Source organism: Salvelinus namaycush, chromosome 39 (genome assembly GCF_016432855.1).
Source record: "Salvelinus namaycush isolate Seneca chromosome 39, SaNama_1.0, whole genome shotgun sequence".
Lineage (NCBI taxonomy): Eukaryota > Metazoa > Chordata > Actinopteri > Salmoniformes > Salmonidae > Salvelinus > Salvelinus namaycush.
This window is the reverse complement of record NC_052345.1, coordinates 13,487,115-13,506,713: the sequence shown is the minus strand read 5'-3', so window position 1 is coordinate 13,506,713 and position 19,599 is coordinate 13,487,115. Positions and strand designations below refer to the sequence as shown.

The following is a 19,599-nucleotide window of genomic DNA, read 5'->3' as shown; positions in this document are numbered from 1 at the left end:
GATACAAAGAACTGGCTGAGGATGTAATTACGTAGGCTTTTGCCTGTTTCGGTTTGTGTGATGGCACTTGCAGGGGAAGCAAAATAGTTTTGCCAGGGCGGCTGTGATCCGCGGGAGGAGAGCCTGTTTTTTCTTAGGCTCATCTGCAGATACAATACCTGAACAGGTGACAGAGAACAGGGCATGAAATCAGGGTCGTGTTCATTAGGGTACACAGTAGCAAAATATTTTGAAACGGAAAACAAAAACAAGCATTTGTTATTGGCAAGTTCAAGAAAGTTCCTCCCTGTTTTAGTCCGTTGTCTTCCATTTAGTGGCTAATGAATAAGACCCTGATAACTTCATCATAGTCTCCCGTCCTTACATTACAATAGTGTGCTGAAGACAGATGCACATGCTGACTGACAAATGAGGACTTACTATCATTGCCAAGAGGAGACACCTTGTTCTTCTTCTGGTCCTTGTTATTTCCTCGCTTCTTCTTTCCTGACTTCCTCACTTCTTTCTTCGTAGCCTCTTCCTTCTCTTTCTTCTTAGTAGAGAGAGAAACAGAAATGAGTCGATGCCTCACAATCAAACAGCCCAAATAACTAAACGATCTACTGGTTCTTGGCTGTCTCACCTGTGTGGAGGTGATGTCCTTGAGGTCTGTGGAGAGGGCGCTGCTGATGGGCTTGGTGCTTTCAGAAAGGTAGCTAATTACCTGGGACTTCTCAGAGATGGCTGAGCTTACACTGGTCTTTTCCAAACCAGTGCTGTCATCAGCCATCTCCTCTAGGTCCTCTTCTAGGGTTTCCCTCCAAGCCAGGAGCTCCTCGGTGAGGGTGACGTCACTCCTTGAGGAGGTTGAGGAGTGTGATCTCCCACTAGCACGGCTCCTCCTGGCTCCAAAATGGCCGTCGGAACTCCAGTTCTCGGAATAGTCATCTATGACTTGTGTGATGGTGTCCGCCATGCACCCGATGGCTCCCTCGCTACCAGAGCGTGCGGCACGCAGTTGAGCCCGGTTGGAGTCCGAACGCAGGGACAATCTTTTAGCCGCAGTCTTCACGATGGCCTTCACCGCATCCTGCCCACTGAATTGGATGCTCTCCTCCAGGCCAAAGACGACAGAGATGTCAGCATTCTTCAGGGCATGCTGGACCTCCACAAAGAGATCCTTCATCAGCCTGAAGGGGTCATTGGCCCTCCTTGTCTGGGGGGACTCTGAGGCCTCCAGTTGGCACATGATGCCATGGAGAATAAACTTCAGAGTCTGGGGGCTCATGACGGTGGCACAGGGAGTGCTGCGAAGGAGGATGTCCTCCTTGCCTGGTAGGAGGGAGGGAATCTTCTCCAGGGAGTCCTGCCTGTTCTTGGTGGGCATCAGGGAGCTGTCACTCATCTCGGAGACCTCAGCTCCCCCCACCTCTTCTTCCAGGGTCTGGGAAGGAGCTGCCCGTGCTGCATGGGTGGTCGTCATCATTATCTCCCCATCAGGTGTCAAGGGACATAGGGGTTCTGAAACAGAAGACAGTCAGAATTACCACCGAACAAGCTAGTAACCACGGAAATGATTCTATTGAAGTTGTATAATCAGGAACAAACACTGTGTCACCAACACCCACCTGTTGTCTCCATTTTAGTAACTTTAGTGCCCTTCTTGATAGCTGGCAGGACACCTACAGAAAGAGGATCATAGACATTAGTTGATCCTTCCACCATATATTGTTTTAGAATTCTATCAATAAATCCAAGTATTTTGGAAGTGGAGATCAATACTCACTGTAACTGGTTGTTCGAGATAGAAGAGTTTGAGGCAGTGCCAACACACCAACTACTTGGCGGCTTAGTTTTTTCACCCCTGCCTTAGCCTCCCTAGCCCTTCTAGCCTTGATAGCCTCTCTGGCCTTCTTTTCTGCCTTTGCTATATTGGCCTCTCGGCTGGGCCCGGGGCCTTGCGGGGGCTTTGGCACAAGGTTCTGAGACAAATAACAACAGTGGGGAAATCATATCACCATAGAAACCAAATTTTTCACCATAGGCATGATGGTACTGAGTGACATGTCACACATAAGGGTTAACCTTAGAATTACAATCAGAATTAAAATCTGAATTCCAATACTATTAGTTCTAACTGGTAGGTGGTCCATGTGTCTTAATGGCGTTATTATCTCGTTTTAAACTGGTTTTCAACACGTCATATTACAAGATTGCAACCAACTGGCCTCCGTTACAACCAGACGTTTTGCAACAGAACTAAAAGCTGTTTCTTACCTTTCGAGGGCTGTCCCGAGGGCAGTCTACCAGGGCTGGCAGGCTTAGTCCATCGTGGCCAGCGGAATGGACATCTGTCTGGAACACTTGCTCTCCAGCACTAGCTTGGAGGGTCCCAGACTGGGGTATAGGAACATAAGGAAATACATTTAACTTAAGCCCTCCATTATTATGCCCACTTTTCCAACTATAAATCATAACCTTAGAATTACAATCAGAATTAAAATCTGAATTCCAAAACTCTTAGTTCTAACTGGTAGGTGGTCCATGTGTCGTAATGGCGTTATTATCTCGTTTTAAACTGGTTTTCAACCCGTCATATTATTAGATTGCAACCAACTGGCCTCCGTTACAACCAGACGTTTTGCAACAGAACTAAAAACTGTTTCTTACCTTTCGAGGGCTGTCCTGGGGGCAGTCTACCAGGGCTGGCAGGCTTAGTCCATCATGGCCAGCGGAATGGACATCTGTCTGGAGCACGTGCTCTCCAGCACTAGCTTGGAGGGTCCCAGCCTGGGGTAAATGAACATAAGGAAATACATTTAATCTTAGCCCTCAATTAATTATGCCCACTTTTCCAACTATAAATCATATCAATCTGTTTTTACAGGATATAGGTTATACTACCAAGAAGATAGCCTCATTACATATCAAGAGAGTTAGCCCCAGAATGAACAAACATTTTTTTATCACTTGTGAGACTTACTTTTAGAAGATTTATTCTCAACGGTTTATGATTTCTATCCATTGTGCTTTCAGTCACCCTTCAGATTGGACCTGACATTTTTTTATAAACATACATTTTAAAATACATTTCACTTTTTTTTTTTACAACATCTTGGCCAATTTTGCTGTACTCACACATAATTTTTCCTTTGTCCACTCAAAGTGATTTATTTGAACATGAGGATGACTGTCCTTTGCAAAGCATCAACTCAACTGAGCCAAAAGTAGCGCACTGAACGTTTTCTTGAGTTCGTTTACGTCACAGGCTTCTATTACGTCAACTACAAAAGCACAGAGCGACCACTCCGGGAAATGAATGCATTGTTTCTGATCACATACGATATCTAAAAAAAAAAATGCAATGTAACCCAATTCACCTTGGTTCAGTGAGGTTTTATCGTATTTTATGGATAAATGTTGGTCATAACTGAAATAGTCAGGAATTAAAGTCGCGCCATCATCAGTCTGCACACTCCCACTATTGGACTTTTAACAGCTACGGTTAACGTAACATCTATTTAGTGTCAATAATATGGACCAATCAAATGATTATAGTCAAATAAATCAAATCATTGGTGGGTTTGGTGAGGGAAGACAGATGTAGTAAGCTGATATGATCAGGGCAGGCACACATATTGCCCATGAATGAATAAATGTTTTAAGCCAGATGTCTATTTGTCCAAGACAGTCATTGTTATGCCTATGCCCAAAATGCCCCATATAGCTTCATGTCACACATCTATCATACTTTATACAAACTGGATGAATGCAGGCTGTTGGTTTGTAAATGTTGTAAATAAATATGTATATATTATGCATATTATTATTATTGTTATTATTGTTTCAGTCACTTATCTTTTTGACCTGCACTGTTGGAGTTCAGATCTTAAGAATTTCACTGTACCCTGCAATTACATCTGCGACCCCTATGTATGTGACTAATAAACTCATCTAATCGAATGAAATCTATTTTAATTATTCAAATGTAACTCTTATTATGTCAATTGCAATTAGGTTAGGGCATTATTATAGCCTATACTGGCTAAAATGACTGGCACAGTGAACATACTCATAACAATGATACTGTAGTAGACAGTAGACTGCAAATTGACTTTAAGAATCTATAGCATGCAGGTGGGTCTGTAAAAAAAAACTCAACAAGAAGAGGATCAAAATAGCTGCAAGTTGTGTTTATTGAATTAAATGGGGTGTAATAAAATGAGTTGTGAGTAGGGGGTGTTGTCTCCCTCCCTCTTCTGTTGGCTTTGAGAGTTTTTTTTAGAAAATGGGTTGGGGGAGGTGGCAGCAGGGTTTTCCCAAACTCGTCTTCTGCACAGTTACTTTTTGCATTTTTTTTTGCAGGGGAAGCAAAATAGTTTTGCCAGGGCGGCTGTGATCCGCGGGAGGAGAGCCTGTTTTTTCTTAGGCTCATCTGCAGATACAATACCTGAACAGGTGACAGAGAACAGGGCATGAAATCAGGGTCGTGTTCATTAGGGTACACAGTAGCAAAATATTTTGAAACGGAAAACAAAAACAAGCATTTGTTATTGGCAAGTTCAAGAAAGTTCCTCCCTGTTTTAGTCCGTTGTCTTCCATTTAGTGGCTAATGAATAAGACCCTGATAACTTCATCATAGTCTCCCGTCCTTACATTACAATAGTGTGCTGAAGACAGATGCACATGCTGACTGACAAATGAGGACTTACTATCATTGCCAAGAGGAGACACCTTGTTCTTCTTCTGGTCCTTGTTATTTCCTCGCTTCTTCTTTCCTGACTTCCTCACTTCTTTCTTCGTAGCCTCTTCCTTCTCTTTCTTCTTAGTAGAGAGAGAAACAGAAATGAGTCGATGCCTCACAATCAAACAGCCCAAATAACTAAACGATCTACTGGTTCTTGGCTGTCTCACCTGTGTGGAGGTGATGTCCTTGAGGTCTGTGGAGAGGGCGCTGCTGATGGGCTTGGTGCTTTCAGAAAGGTAGCTAATTACCTGGGACTTCTCAGAGATGGCTGAGCTTACACTGGTCTTTTCCAAACCAGTGCTGTCATCAGCCATCTCCTCTAGGTCCTCTTCTAGGGTTTCCCTCCAAGCCAGGAGCTCCTCGGTGAGGGTGACGTCACTCCTTGAGGAGGTTGAGGAGTGTGATCTCCCACTAGCACGGCTCCTCCTGGCTCCAAAATGGCCGTCGGAACTCCAGTTCTCGGAATAGTCATCTATGACTTGTGTGATGGTGTCCGCCATGCACCCGATGGCTCCCTCGCTACCAGAGCGTGCGGCACGCAGTTGAGCCCGGTTGGAGTCCGAACGCAGGGACAATCTTTTAGCCGCAGTCTTCACGATGGCCTTCACCGCATCCTGCCCACTGAATTGGATGCTCTCCTCCAGGCCAAAGACGACAGAGATGTCAGCATTCTTCAGGGCATGCTGGACCTCCACAAAGAGATCCTTCATCAGCCTGAAGGGGTCATTGGCCCTCCTTGTCTGGGGGGACTCTGAGGCCTCCAGTTGGCACATGATGCCATGGAGAATAAACTTCAGAGTCTGGGGGCTCATGACGGTGGCACAGGGAGTGCTGCGAAGGAGGATGTCCTCCTTGCCTGGTAGGAGGGAGGGAATCTTCTCCAGGGAGTCCTGCCTGTTCTTGGTGGGCATCAGGGAGCTGTCACTCATCTCGGAGACCTCAGCTCCCCCCACCTCTTCTTCCAGGGTCTGGGAAGGAGCTGCCCGTGCTGCATGGGTGGTCGTCATCATTATCTCCCCATCAGGTGTCAAGGGACATAGGGGTTCTGAAACAGAAGACAGTCAGAATTACCACCGAACAAGCTAGTAACCACGGAAACGATTCTATTGAAGTTGTATAATCAGGAACAAACACTGTGTCACCAACACCCACCTGTTGTCTCCATTTTAGTAACTTTAGTGCCCTTCTTGATAGCTGGCAGGACACCTACAGAAAGAGGATCATAGACATTAGTTGATCCTTCCACCATATATCGTTTTAGAATTCTATCAATAAATCCAAGTATTTTGGAAGTGGAGATCAATACTCACTGTAACTGGTTGTTCGAGATAGAAGAGTTTGAGGCAGTGCCAACACACCAACTACTTGGCGGCTTAGTTTTTTCACCCCTGCCTTAGCCTCCCTAGCCCTTCTAGCCTTGATAGCCTCTCTGGCCTTCTTTTCTGCCTTTGCTATATTGGCCTCTCGGCTGGGCCCGGGGCCTTGCGGGGGCTTTGGCACAAGGTTCTGAGACAAATAACAACAGTGGGGAAATCATATCACCATAGAAACCAAATTTTTCACCATAGGCATGATGGTACTGAGTGACATGTCACACATAAGGGTTAACCTTAGAATTACAATCAGAATTAAAATCTGAATTACAATACTATTAGTTCTAACTGGTAGGTGGTCCATGTGTCTTAATGGCGTTATTATCTCGTTTTAAACTGGTTTTCAACACGTCATATTACAAGATTGCAACCAACTGGCCTCCGTTACAACCAGACGTTTTGCAACAGAACTAAAAGCTGTTTCTTACCTTTCGAGGGCTGTCCCGAGGGCAGTCTACCAGGGCTGGCAGGCTTAGTCCATCGTGGCCAGCGGAATGGACATCTGTCTGGAACACTTGCTCTCCAGCACTAGCTTGGAGGGTCCCAGACTGGGGTATAGGAACATAAGGAAATACATTTAACTTAAGCCCTCCATTATTATGCCCACTTTTCCAACTATAAATCATAACCTTAGAATTACAATCAGAATTAAAATCTGAATTCCAAAACTCTTAGTTCTAACTGGTAGGTGGTCCATGTGTCGTAATGGCGTTATTATCTCGTTTTAAACTGGTTTTCAACCCGTCATATTATTAGATTGCAACCAACTGGCCTCCGTTACAACCAGACGTTTTGCAACAGAACTAAAAACTGTTTCTTACCTTTCGAGGGCTGTCCTGGGGGCAGTCTACCAGGGCTGGCAGGCTTAGTCCATCATGGCCAGCGGAATGGACATCTGTCTGGAGCACGTGCTCTCCAGCACTAGCTTGGAGGGTCCCAGCCTGGGGTAAATGAACATAAGGAAATACATTTAATCTTAGCCCTCAATTAATTATGCCCACTTTTCCAACTATAAATCATATCAATCTGTTTTTACAGGATATAGGTTATACTACCAAGAAGATAGCCTCATTACATATCAAGAGAGTTAGCCCCAGAATGAACAAACATTTTTTTATCACTTGTGAGACTTACTTTTAGAAGATTTATTCTCAACGGTTTATGATTTCTATCCATTGTGCTTTCAGTCACCCTTCAGATTGGACCTGACATTTTTTTATAAACATACATTTTAAAATACATTTCACTTTTTTTTTTTACAACATCTTGGCCAATTTTGCTGTACTCACACATAATTTTTCCTTTGTCCACTCAAAGTGATTTATTTGAACATGAGGATGACTGTCCTTTGCAAAGCATCAACTCAACTGAGCCAAAAGTAGCGCACTGAACGTTTTCTTGAGTTCGTTTACGTCACAGGCTTCTATTACGTCAACTACAAAAGCACAGAGCGACCACTCCGGGAAATGAATGCATTGTTTCTGATCACATACGATATCTAAAAAAAAAATGCAATGTAACCCAATTCACCTTGGTTCAGTGAGGTTTTATCGTATTTTATGGATAAATGTTGCCCTCTGTTGGTCATAACTGAAATAGTCAGGAATTAAAGTCGCGCCATCATCAGTCTGCACACTCCCACTATTGGACTTTTAACAGCTACGGTTAACGTAACATCTATTTAGTGTCAATAATATGGACCAATCAAATGATTATAGTCAAATAAATCAAATCATTGGTGGGTTTGGTGAGGGAAGACAGATGTAGTAAGCTGATATGATCAGGGCAGGCACACATATTGCCCATGAATGAATAAATGTTTTAAGCCAGATGTCTATTTGTCCAAGACAGTCATTGTTATGCCTATGCCCAAAATGCCCCATATAGCTTCATGTCACACATCTATCATACTTTATACAAACTGGATGAATGCAGGCTGTTGGTTTGTAAATGTTGTAAATAAATATGTATATATTATGCATATTATTATTATTGTTATTATTGTTTCAGTCACTTATCTTTTTGACCTGCACTGTTGGAGTTCAGATCTTAAGAATTTCACTGTACCCTGCAATTACATCTGCGACCCCTATGTATGTGACTAATAAACTCATCTAATCGAATGAAATCTATTTTAATTATTCAAATGTAACTCTTATTATGTCAATTGCAATTAGGTTAGGGCATTATTATAGCCTATACTGGCTAAAATGACTGGCACAGTGAACATACTCATAACAATGATACTGTAGTAGACAGTAGACTGCAAATTGACTTTAAGAATCTATAGCATGCAGGTGGGTCTGTAAAAAAAAACTCAACAAGAAGAGGATCAAAATAGCTGCAAGTTGTGTTTATTGAATTAAATGGGGTGTAATAAAATGAGTTGTGAGTAGGGGGTGTTGTCTCCCTCCCTCTTCTGTTGGCTTTGAGAGTTTTTTTTAGAAAATGGGTTGGGGGAGGTGGCAGCAGGGTTTTCCCAAACTCGTCTTCTGCACAGTTACTTTTTGCATTTTTTTTTTGCAGGGGAAGCAAAATAGTTTTGCCAGGGCGGCTGTGATCCGCGGGAGGAGAGCCTGTTTTTTCTTAGGCTCATCTGCAGCTACAATACCTGAACAGGTGACAGAGAACAGGGCATGAAATCAGGGTCGTGTTCATTAGGGTACACAGTAGCAAAATATTTTGAAACGGAAAACAAAAACAAGCATTTGTTATTGGCAAGTTCAAGAAAGTTCCTCCCTGTTTTAGTCCGTTGTCTTCCATTTAGTGGCTAATGAATAAGACCCTGATAACTTCATCATAGTCTCCCGTCCTTACATTACAATAGTGTGCTGAAGACAGATGCACATGCTGACTGACAGAAATGAGGACTTACTATCATTGCCAAGAGGAGACACCTTGTTCTTCTTCTGGTCCTTGTTATTTCCTCGCTTCTTCTTTCCTGACTTCCTCACTTCTTTCTTCATAGCCTCTTCCTTCTCTTTCTTCTTAGTAGAGAGAGAAACAGAAATGAGTCGATGCCTCACAATCAAACAGCCCAAATAACTAAACGATCTACTGGTTCTTGGCTGTCTCACCTGTGTGGAGGTGATGTCCTTGAGGTCTGTGGAGAGGGCGCTGCTGATGGGCTTGGTGCTTTCAGAAAGGTATCTAATTACCTGGGACTTCTCAGAGATGGCTGAGCTTACACTGGTCTTTTCCAAACCAGTGCTGTCATCAGCCATCTCCTCTAGGTCCTCATCTAGGGTTTCCCTCCAAGCCAGGAGCTCCTCGGTGAGGGTGACGTCACTCCTTGAGGAGGTTGAGGAGTGTGATCTCCCACTAGCACGGCTCCTCTTGGCTCCAAAATGGCCGTCGGAACTCCAGTTCTCGGAATAGTCATCTATGACTTGTGTGATGGTGTCCGCCATGCACCCGATGGCTCCCTCGCTACCAGAGCGTGCGGCACGCAGTTGAGCCCGGTTGGAATCCGAACGCAGGGACAATCTTTTAGCCGCAGTCTTCACGATGGCCTTCACCGCATCCTCCCCACTGAATTGGATGCTCTCCTCCAGGCCAAAGACGACAGAGATGTCAGCATTCTTCAGGGCATGCTGGACCTCCACAAAGAGATCCTTCATCAGCCTGAAGGGGTCATTGGCCCTCCTTGTCTGGGGGGACTCTGAGGCCTCCAGTTGGCACATGATGCCATGGAGAATAAACTTCAGAGTCTGGGGGCTCATGACGGTGGCACAGGGAGTGCTGCGAAGGAGGATGTCGTCCTTGCCTGGTAGGAGGGAGGGAATCTTCTCCAGGGAGTCCTGCCTGTTCTTGGTGGGCATCAGGGAGCTGTCACTCATCTCGGAGACCTCAGCTCCCCCGACCTCTTCTTCCAGGGTCTGGGAAGGAGCTGCCCGTGCTGCATGGGTGGTCGTCATAATTATCTCCCCATCAGGTGTCAAGGGACATAGGGGTTCTGAAACAGAAGACAGTCAGAATTACCACCGAACAAGCTAGTAACCACGGAAACGATTCTATTGAAGTTGTATAATCAGGAACAAACACTGTGTCACCAACACCCACCTGTTGTCTCCATTTTAGTAACTTTAGTGCCCTTCTTGATAGCTGGCAGGACACCTACAGAAAGAGGATCATAGACATTAGTTGATCCTTCCACCATATATCGTTTTAGAATTCTATCAATAAATCCAAGTATTTTGGAAGTGGAGATCAATACTCACTGTAACTGGTTGTTCGAGATAGAAGAGTTTGAGGCAGTGCCAACACACCAACTACTTGGCGGCTTAGTTTTTTCACCCCTGCCTTAGCCTCCCTACCCCTTCTAGCCTTGATAGCCTCTCTGGCCTTCTTTTCTGCCTTTGCTATATTGGCCTCTCGGCTGGGCCTGGGGCCTTGCGGGGGCTTTGGCACAAGGTTCTGAGACAAATAACAACAGTGGGGAAATCATATCACCATAGAAACCAAATTTTTCACCATAGGCATGATGGTACTGAGTGACATGTCACATAAGGGTTAACCTTAGAATTACAATCAGAATTAAAATCTGAATTACAATACTATTAGTTCTAACTGGTAGGTGGTCCATGTGTCTTAATGGCGTTATTATCTCGTTTTAAACTGGTTTTCAACACGTCATATTACTAGATTACAACCAACTGGCCTCCGTTACAACCAGACGTTTTGCAACAGAACTAAAAGCTGTTTCTTACCTTTCGAGGCCTGTCCTGGGGGCAGTATACCAGGGCTGGCAGGCTTAGTCCATCATGGCCAGCAGAATGGACATCTGTCTGGAGCATGTGCTCTCCAGCACTCGCTTGGAGCGTCCCAGCCTGGGGTATAGGAACATAAGGAAATACATTTAACTTTAGCCCTCCATTATTATGGCCACTTTTCCAACTATAAATCATAACCTAAGAATTACAATCAGAATTAAAATCTGAATTCCAATACTATAAGTTCTAACTGGTAGGTGGTCCATGTGTCTAAATGGCGTTATTATCCAATTTTAAACTGGTTTTCAACCCGTCATATTACTAGATTGCAACCAACTGGCCTCCGTTACAACCAGACGTTTTGCAACAGAACTAAAAGCAGGTTGGTTCCGATAATTACATTTTAGGTCAAGTTAGGCCCTAGAAATGTCTTGCTCATTATTCATTTGAGCCAACGTTATTTCTGAATATTCACCTTGCATTTGGAACCTATTTCCCTTTATAGCACTTTGCTGTCACAAAGTTTGAATGAGAGGAGGCGGCTGCCATTGTTTGTGCGGAGAGTGAGGCATGATTCCTTGTTCAACTTGATTGAATCGGGCAACTGGCTAACTACTGTAAACTGAGTTACTGGGTGGTCGCTGGTCCAATCCTTGTTTCTAGCTAGGTAAATTGTAATGATTATGTGCCAAATGTATTCGCTTCCCATTTTGCGTTCTGTCCAACTTTGGCGGTGTGAGTGCGGCCTGCTACTAGCATTATTAACAGCCTAGCCGTTACCTAGCTTGTCTTGTTTTGCACGCTTTGTACAAAACTATAAAATGCAGTACTACAGGATATTTCTTAACGTAGCTCTTTATTAGCTAGCTATAACTGGCATGTTAACGTATCGCCAACCAGGATCAAAACGACCATCACCTAACCATTTGGGTGGTCTTAACCAATCATAGCACAGTATGATATGGCGGTAAAATGCATCCAATTACAATTCAGTATGTTTACACATATGAATATTACATCCCCCTTCTTTAAAAAAAAAAAAAAATGTTTACATATTCTAAGCATTTCTTTTGAAAACATGCTCTGCAGTTTGAACTCAAGGTAAGTAACCATTTATATTGCATACTATACCAACTGAATCAACATAGACTCTGAAACAATAATCCAACATACTGTTACTTTTCAAACAAGGGATTCTCAGCAACTCAGCTTTCACTGTAGAAATAACATCTTAACATTTCAAACAAATACAATACCAAAGCATTGCAAGTGAACTTTCAATAACAAGTTTACAGTCTGGAACTCTTTTAGGGCAGCGATCCGCCTACACCCTTTGACATTTCACAGGTCTAGGAAAGCTCTGGGCTTGACCTCTCTTCCTGACCTTGTGCGATATGATGCTGAGCATGCTTCTGTGTCAGTCAACAGTTCTTGTGGTGTTGCAGGTAAGTATGGTGTATGTTGTGCTGTGTGTGTGTTTAGTCCATCACATTCTCTTTCAGGGGAACAGTTCATCTCATCAGTGTGTTGTTCTTTTGTGTTCAGTAGGTGACGACGATTGCGGCGGTACACCGCTCCTTCTGCGGTGCGGACGTGATATGAACGTTCAGTGTCAGCTGACCTGTCGTAGTATCGCTTTTGTTGTTGTTGTCTCTGTGTACGTTTTTCATGCATTTCCTTGTAACTGACGACCTCAGGTTGTAGCTGCTGGTTGGTGCTGGGAAGAATTGAGCGAAGTCTGTGGCTCATCAACAGCTGGGCTGGTGATTTGAAGTTGTCAACTGGAGTGTTGCGGTATTCAAGGAGACTGAGGTAGGGGTCTCTCTTGTCTGCTTTTGCTTTATCCATGAGTGATTTAGCAATCTGCACAGATTTTTCAGCAAGGCCATTACTTTGAGGGTAATGCGGGCTTGTGGTGACATGTGTAAACTCCCATGCTTTTGTGAAGGATTCAAACTCATTTGATTTGTAACAGGGCCCATTGTCAGATATTAAAGTCTCTACAATGCCATGCCTGGCAAAGGCTGCTTTCAGCTTGTGTATCACAGCTGCAGATGTGGTGCTGTGAAGCTTGTCGAGTTCGAAGTATCTGCTGTAGTAGTCCACTGTTACGATGTAGTCCTCGTTGTTCCAGGTAAACAGATCGGTTGCCACGACCTGCCAGGGTCGGTCTGGAATACAGTGAGGTAACATTGGCTCTTTGGTGTTTGAGGGGCGTCGTTCAAGACATATGGCGCATTTACCAACAATGTCCTCTATTTGTTTGCACATTCCGGACCAAAACAAAATGTCCCGTGCTCTCTGTTTGCACTTTTCCATGCCCATGTGTCCAGCATGGATCTTTGTCAAAATCTCTTCTCTGAGACTGGTAGGAATAATGATTTTCTCTCCTTTGAAAATTATTCCGTTGATCTGTGATAGTTCATCACGATGGTTCCAGAATTCTGAGACACTCTGAGGGCATTTTCTCCTCTCCTCAGGCCATCCATCCTGTATGACTTTCCTCAGCTGTGCGAGTTGTGAGTCCTTTTCTGTTTCTGCTTGGATCTCCTTCAGTTTTGTGTCACTAACTGGTAAGTTGCTGTACACAGTGTGCACTTGCATGTCCATGCCTTCACTGAGGCTGCTGTCCTTATAGGTAAGAAACTTCCTGGAGAGTGTGTCTGCGACAGGGATGTCTTTGCCTGGACGGTGAGTGATTGTGAACTCGTATTTTTGTAGTTGAAGGATCATTCTCTGTAGCCTTGGCGGGGCTGCGGCTAGTGGTTTCCTCATGATTGACTCAAGGGGCTTGTGGTCGGATTCCACAATGACTTGTCGTCCATATATGTACTGATGGAAACGTTTACATCCGAACAGAATGGCGTAGAGCTCCTTTTCAATTTGAGCGTAGTTGATTTCACAGTCTGTGAGAGATTTGGAAGCGTAGCCGATGGGCTTTCCTTCTTGCAGTAGCACTGCACCTAGTCCATACTTCGACGCGTCCACTTGGAGTCTGAGCTCTTTGTCGGGGTCGTAGTAGGCAAGGATTGGTCCTGGTTCTCTCGTGATCAAGTCTTTCACATTCTGGAAAGCAATGTCGTGTTGCTTGTCCCAGAGAAACTCACTGGACTGCTTTAGCAGTTGACGCAGGGGTGCATTAGCATTGGAGAGGCTGGGTGCGAACTTGGCTAAGTAGTTGACCATGCCAAGCACTGTTTCCAGCTCTGCACGGTTCTTTGGTGGCTCCATTTCTTTTATGGCTAAGATCTTCTGTGGATCTGGCTTGATTCCAGTCGCTGTAAGAAGATGTCCGAAGTAGCTGACCTCTGTAGCGCCGACTGTGCTCTTCTCGGGGTTGAGCCGGACTCCTCTCTCGCGGGACCTTTGCAGCATCGCGCGGAGGTTTCGGTCGTGCTCCTCTTTGGTTCGACCATAGACAAGGATGTCGTCCACAATTGCCACAAATCCGTCGAGGCCTTCGTACACTTCGTCGATCTTTCACTGAAACTCGTCTTGGGCTGAGATAATCCCAAAAGGCAGGCGACGGAACCTGTAGCGTCCAAACGGTGTGTTGAATGTTGTGAGCTTAGATGACTCTTCTGTGACCTTGATAGCCCAGTAGCCTGATCTAGCGTCCATGACACTGAAGTAGCGTGCTCCCGCTAGCTTGTGTGTGATGCCATCTAGCGTCGGTAAAGGATAATGGGTGCGTTTGATAGCCTTGTTCAAATCTCTTGGGTCGAGACATACTCTGAGCTTGCCTGTGCGTGGTTTCTCCACCACCACTAAGGCGTTTACCCAGTCAGTCGGTTCTGTAACCTTGGTGACTATGTCAGATTGCTCCATGCTCTCCAACTCTTTCTTCAGACGGGCACGGAGAGCAAGGGGAATCTTTCTCGGTGGGTAGACCACAGGGGTTGCGTCTGGGTCAAGGTGAATGGTACATTCTCCTGGGAATAATCCTATTCCTGTAAAAACATCAGCAAACTCCTCCAGTACATTGTCTGTCTCTACTGGTGCTGTCACTGATAAAACTAGCTTGATGAGGTCCATGTCTAAACATGCTTTAAGACCTAGCACTGCAGGTGCTCTAGTAAACATGCTTTAAGACCTAGCACGGCAGGTGCACTAGTGTCAACAACATAAAAGTTTAACATCATGTCACTTTCCTTGTATTTGCATTTGAAAGTGCATGTGCCTTTTACTGGGAGCTGTTCACCACCATAACCAGTCAGTCTGCGCGTGGTGGACTGTAGCTCGCACTCAGATGTCAAGCTGCGGTACTTATTCAGAGGAATAATGTTTACTTGTGCACCAGTGTCCAGTTTGAACTTTAGCTTTGTGCCTTGTGTTCCTATCTCAATGTCAGCAAAGGCTTGCTCTGTCTCTGATATTTGACATTTCTGTGTCACTGAATCAATAAACAGTTTGATTTGATTGACATTTCATCTTCACTCATAGTGTGTACTGTTTTTCCACGGTAAGCTCTGCACACTTTTGCAAAGTGATTCCATTTTCCACATTTAGTACACTGTTTGCCTTTAGCTGGGCAATTTCCTTGTTCGCCATGCACTTTGTATCCACAATATCCACATGTTTTGGGGCGTTTTGAGTGTGTGTCGCTCTGTTTTGGAGTTATGTTTCGCTCTGTTCTAAAACGCGCTCTCTGCGCACCGGAGGTGTGCTTTGATGTCTGCCTGACTGCGTGCACTGCTTGTTCACGTGATGCGCTCTTGCTGCCGCGCGAAATGGTTTTCATCTGAGCCTGCGCTAGCTCGTGAGATCTGGCTATGTCGATAGCTTTGTCCAGCGTTACCTCAGACCCAACATTCAAAAGTTTCTCTCTCACTCGCGGTGAGTGTATTCCAAATACAATACGGTCCCTGACCATCTCATCCTTGTTTGCATCATCAGTCTTTCACAAGCAGACGCAGCTCTGTCACAAACTGTTCAAAAGACTCGCTAGCTCCCTGTACTTTCTCATGGAATTTGTACCTAGCGAATATCGTATTGGTCTTCGGCACAACATATGCTTCAAAACGATCGTGGTATGTTTTCAGTACCTTTGATTCAGCCTCGGTAAGTGTCCATGTGTTGTAAATATCTCTCCCTTTTTCACCGATCCAGAGGAGCTGCACTTTAACTCTTCTCCTTTGTCCCTCAGAGGACCCGTGAACATCAGCGCCACATGCTGTTTGAACTTACGCCATGCATCAGGTAAGTTTGTAGACTCCCAGTCCATTCGAGGTGAAGGAACTCCAGAAAAATCCATCTTTTAAGACCTTTTACTCTGACACCATGTCTTGTTTTGCACGCTTTGTACAAAATAATAAAATGCAGTACTACAGGATATTTCTTAACGTAGCTCTTTATTAGCTAACTATAACTGGCATGTTAACGTATCGCCAACCAGGATCAAAACGACCATCACCTAACCATTTGGGTGGTCTTAACCAATCATAGCACAGTATGATATGGCGGTAAAATGCATCCAATTACAATTCAGTATGTTTACGCATATGAATATTACATAGCTAATGTTATGTAGGAATACACGACGAGTGTTTCCCAAACTCGACGGGGGACGTGCACCCCTTGGAGGCCCAAGGACCGAATATGGGAAAATCCTGTGTTAGACGGGATTGGAATCCTGTGTTAGACGGGATTGGAATCCTGTTTTAGACTGAATTGGAATCCTCATTTAATATAACTAAGGTTAGATGGTGAGGAATTTTACATAGATTATTGAATTGGCATTTCAATTAACCTTCTGAATTTACTGTATTGTTGATACAGCCCCCCCCCCCCCCCTCCCAAACTAGTCTCCAGTCTTTCCTAGCTTCAACTAATGCAAGTACCCCTTCTCTAGAATGGCAGAGAACGACGTTGACAACGAGCTGTTGGACTATGAAGAGGATGAGGAGCCTCAGGTTGCCTTGGAGACCGCCACACCTGCGGGCAAGAAGGAGGTAAAGGGCTCTTACGTCTCCATCCACAGCTCTGGCTTCCGAGACTTCCTGCTCAAACCAGAGCTGCTCCGCGCCATTGTCGACTGGCTTTGAACATCCCTCTGAAGGTGAGCCTCACAGGCACTGCCCACCTTCAACCAAGGACTGTTTTTGACTTTGTCCATTCTGTGTATGTCAAATGGCACCCTATTCCTGATATAGTGTACCATTATTGAGCTGGGCCGATAGGGCTTTGTTCAAAACTAGTGCTGTGTGTGTCTGGGCCCTGGTCGAAAGTAATCCACTATATATATGTTGTTATTTGGGACTCGGACTATGAGTTATACATGTATGCCCCTTCAAGCATCACATCATACTTAAACTGGTCACCTCTGTATACCTGTCGCAAGACCCACTGGTTGATGCTTATTTATAAAACCCTCTAGGCCTCACCCCCCCCTCCCCTATCTGAGATATCTACTGCAGCCCTCATCCTCCACATGCAACACCTGTTCTGCCAGTCACATTCTGTTAAAGGTCCCCAAAGCGCACGCATCCCTGGGTCGCTCCTCTCTTCAGTTTTCTGCAGCTAGTGACTGGAACGAGCTGCAACAAACACTCAAACTGTACAGTTTTATCTCAATCTCTTCATTCAAAGACTCAATCATGGACACTCTTACAAAGCAGCCACAACTGTCAGTGTGATGTATTGTTGTCTCTACCTTCTTGCCCTTTGTGCTGTTGTCTGTGCCCAATGTTTGTACCATGGTTTGTGCTGCTACCATGCTGTGTTGTCTTGTGTTGATGCCTTGCTATGTTCTTGTCTTAGGTCTCTCTTTATGTAGTGATGTGTGTATTGTCCTATTTAAAAAAATAAAATGTAATCCCAATCCCCGCAGGAGGCCTTTTGGTAGGCCGTCATTGTAAATAAGAATTTGTTCTTAACTAACTTCCCTAGTTACGTTTCTGTCTTTCAGTCCAACACGAGTGCATCCCACAGGCCATCCTGGGCATGGACATCCTGTGCCAGGCCAAGTCTGGTATGGGCAAGACGGCTGTGTTTGTACTGGCCACCCTGCAGCAGATTGAGCCTGTGGACGGGCAGGTGAGTGGTTGAATAATGAAATTAATCTCTACATTGTGGAAGCAGCAACTGAATTGCTGTTACATTGAAGCCTAGACCTCCTGCACTAAAAATAGCTTTCAATGGAGAATCCATTGAGTGCTTTGTAGTTTAGGAATAGGCTTAATCTGAAACTGGGGATACTTGCATAAGAAAGTGTTTACTTCTAATCTCCAACTTTATTTAACCTTTTATTTGGACTAGGCAAGTCAGTTAAGAACAAATTCTTATTTACAATGACGGCCTACCCCGGTTTAACCCTAATGACGCTGGGCCAATTGCAGTCTGAATTTGTTCTCCTTTTAATCTCACTGTTTACACAGCTTTTCTATCCTATTGGATAATCTTGTGTGCTTTTTGTTTCTCTGCTGTCCAGAGAGCTCTGTATTAAACATCCTCCCCTACCTCTCTCTCTGTCTACCAGGTGTCTGTGCTGGTGATGTGCCACACACGAGAGCTGGCCTTCCAGATCAGCAAAGAGTATGAGCGCTTCTCCAAGTACATGCCCACCGTCAAGGCAGCCGTGTTCTTCGGGGGCCTGTCCATCAAGAAGGACGAGGACGTGCTGAAGAAGAATTGCCCCCACATTGTGGTGGGAACACCCGGCCGCATCCTGGCCCTCATCCGCAACAAGACCCTCAACCTGAAGAACGTGAGGCACTTTGTCCTGGACGAGTGTGACAAGATGCTGGAGCAGCTGGGTGAGTAGGACAGGGGGGCTGATGCCAGATGTGAGTGACGGGAGTAAGTTGAAATGTCACAGATGAATGGTCAATTGAAAACATGTGTTCCAATGTACCTACTAGCATACCACTTAGAATGCACTTCTAATACACTGTCATACTAAGTAGTAGTGGATCTTGGAACAGAATGTGATAGAGGGTGTGACTTAAGTAAGGATTTAGCCAAAACATAGGAAAGTATTTACATTTTATGTAGTCCTCGGATTTCAGGCTGAGTGGGTTGACTTTTTTTGTGACGGCCATATTTTCCTATCGTCTCTCCCTCAGACATGAGGCGTGATGTTCAGGACATCTTCAGGCTCACACCCCACGAGAAGCAGTGCATGATGTTCAGCGCCACCCTAAGCAAAGAGATCCGCCCTGTCTGTCGCAAGTTCATGCAGGATGTACGTTGGAAGGGGTTCTCATAACTCGTGGTTATGTACATGTTCTGAAACTTAAAGTAGCAGTTTTACACACACACACAGATTAACCCATCTCCCTAAATTGCACTTTGAAGAGGCAATCGGCAGGCCTCTTTAGCATCCTAGGTTTTCATAACTGTGACCTTAATTGCCTATCGTCTGTAAGCTGTTAGTGTCTTAAAGACCGTTCCACAGGTTCATGCTCATTAATTGTTTATGGTTCATTGAACAAGCATGGGAAACAGTGTTTAAACCCTTTACAATGAAGATCTGTGAAGGTATTTGGATTTTTTCGAATTATCTTTGAAAGACAGGGTCCTGAAAAAGGGACGTTTCTTTTTTTGCTGAGTTCATATACATTCATTATATCGGTCCATGGCCCTGTACAGCAGATGTTATCTAGAATCGAGATGAATCTAATGAATAAGTTGCTTTGACGGTAAGCTTGAATGAAGACCAGACACATTTGGGCTAATTAGAATATCATGTCATCCGGTGAAGCTCCCTCAGAATACCCAAGTTCCCTAAACGCAACCACATTTAGAACAAGAATTGCTTCCTGAATTCCTAGTTTAGCTATAAGCGCCC

At 44.6% G+C, this 19,599-nt stretch overlaps 2 protein-coding genes and 1 pseudogene across 2 annotated transcripts; 1 reads left to right on the top strand and 2 right to left on the bottom strand.

Annotated features, from left to right (window-relative positions):
- Window positions 1–27: 27 nt before the first annotated feature.
- LOC120032694 lies at window positions 28–1,965 on the bottom strand. Its single transcript, XM_038978888.1, has 5 exons — window positions 1,766–1,965; window positions 1,608–1,661; window positions 623–1,500; window positions 421–529; window positions 28–158 (listed from the first exon to the last, which is right to left on the bottom strand). Exons 2-5 carry the CDS (start codon window positions 1,618–1,620, stop codon window positions 28–30), a joined length of 1,131 nt encoding a protein of 376 aa, XP_038834816.1. The 5' UTR covers window positions 1,621–1,661; window positions 1,766–1,965.
- Window positions 1,966–4,157: 2,192 nt separating this feature from the next.
- LOC120032390 lies at window positions 4,158–9,045 on the bottom strand. The gene is made up of 8 exons (XM_038978469.1): window positions 8,975–9,045; window positions 6,921–7,040; window positions 6,528–6,647; window positions 6,037–6,232; window positions 5,879–5,932; window positions 4,894–5,771; window positions 4,692–4,800; window positions 4,158–4,429 (listed from the first exon to the last, which is right to left on the bottom strand). The coding sequence occupies exons 1-8, from the start codon at window positions 8,978–8,980 to the stop codon at window positions 4,320–4,322; spliced, it is 1,593 nt and encodes a 530-aa protein (XP_038834397.1). The 5' UTR covers window positions 8,981–9,045; the 3' UTR covers window positions 4,158–4,319.
- A 6,542-nt stretch (window positions 9,046–15,587) lies between these two features.
- On the top strand, window positions 15,588–19,201 carry LOC120032392 (annotated as a pseudogene).
- The last annotated feature ends 398 nt before the right edge of the window (window positions 19,202–19,599 follow it).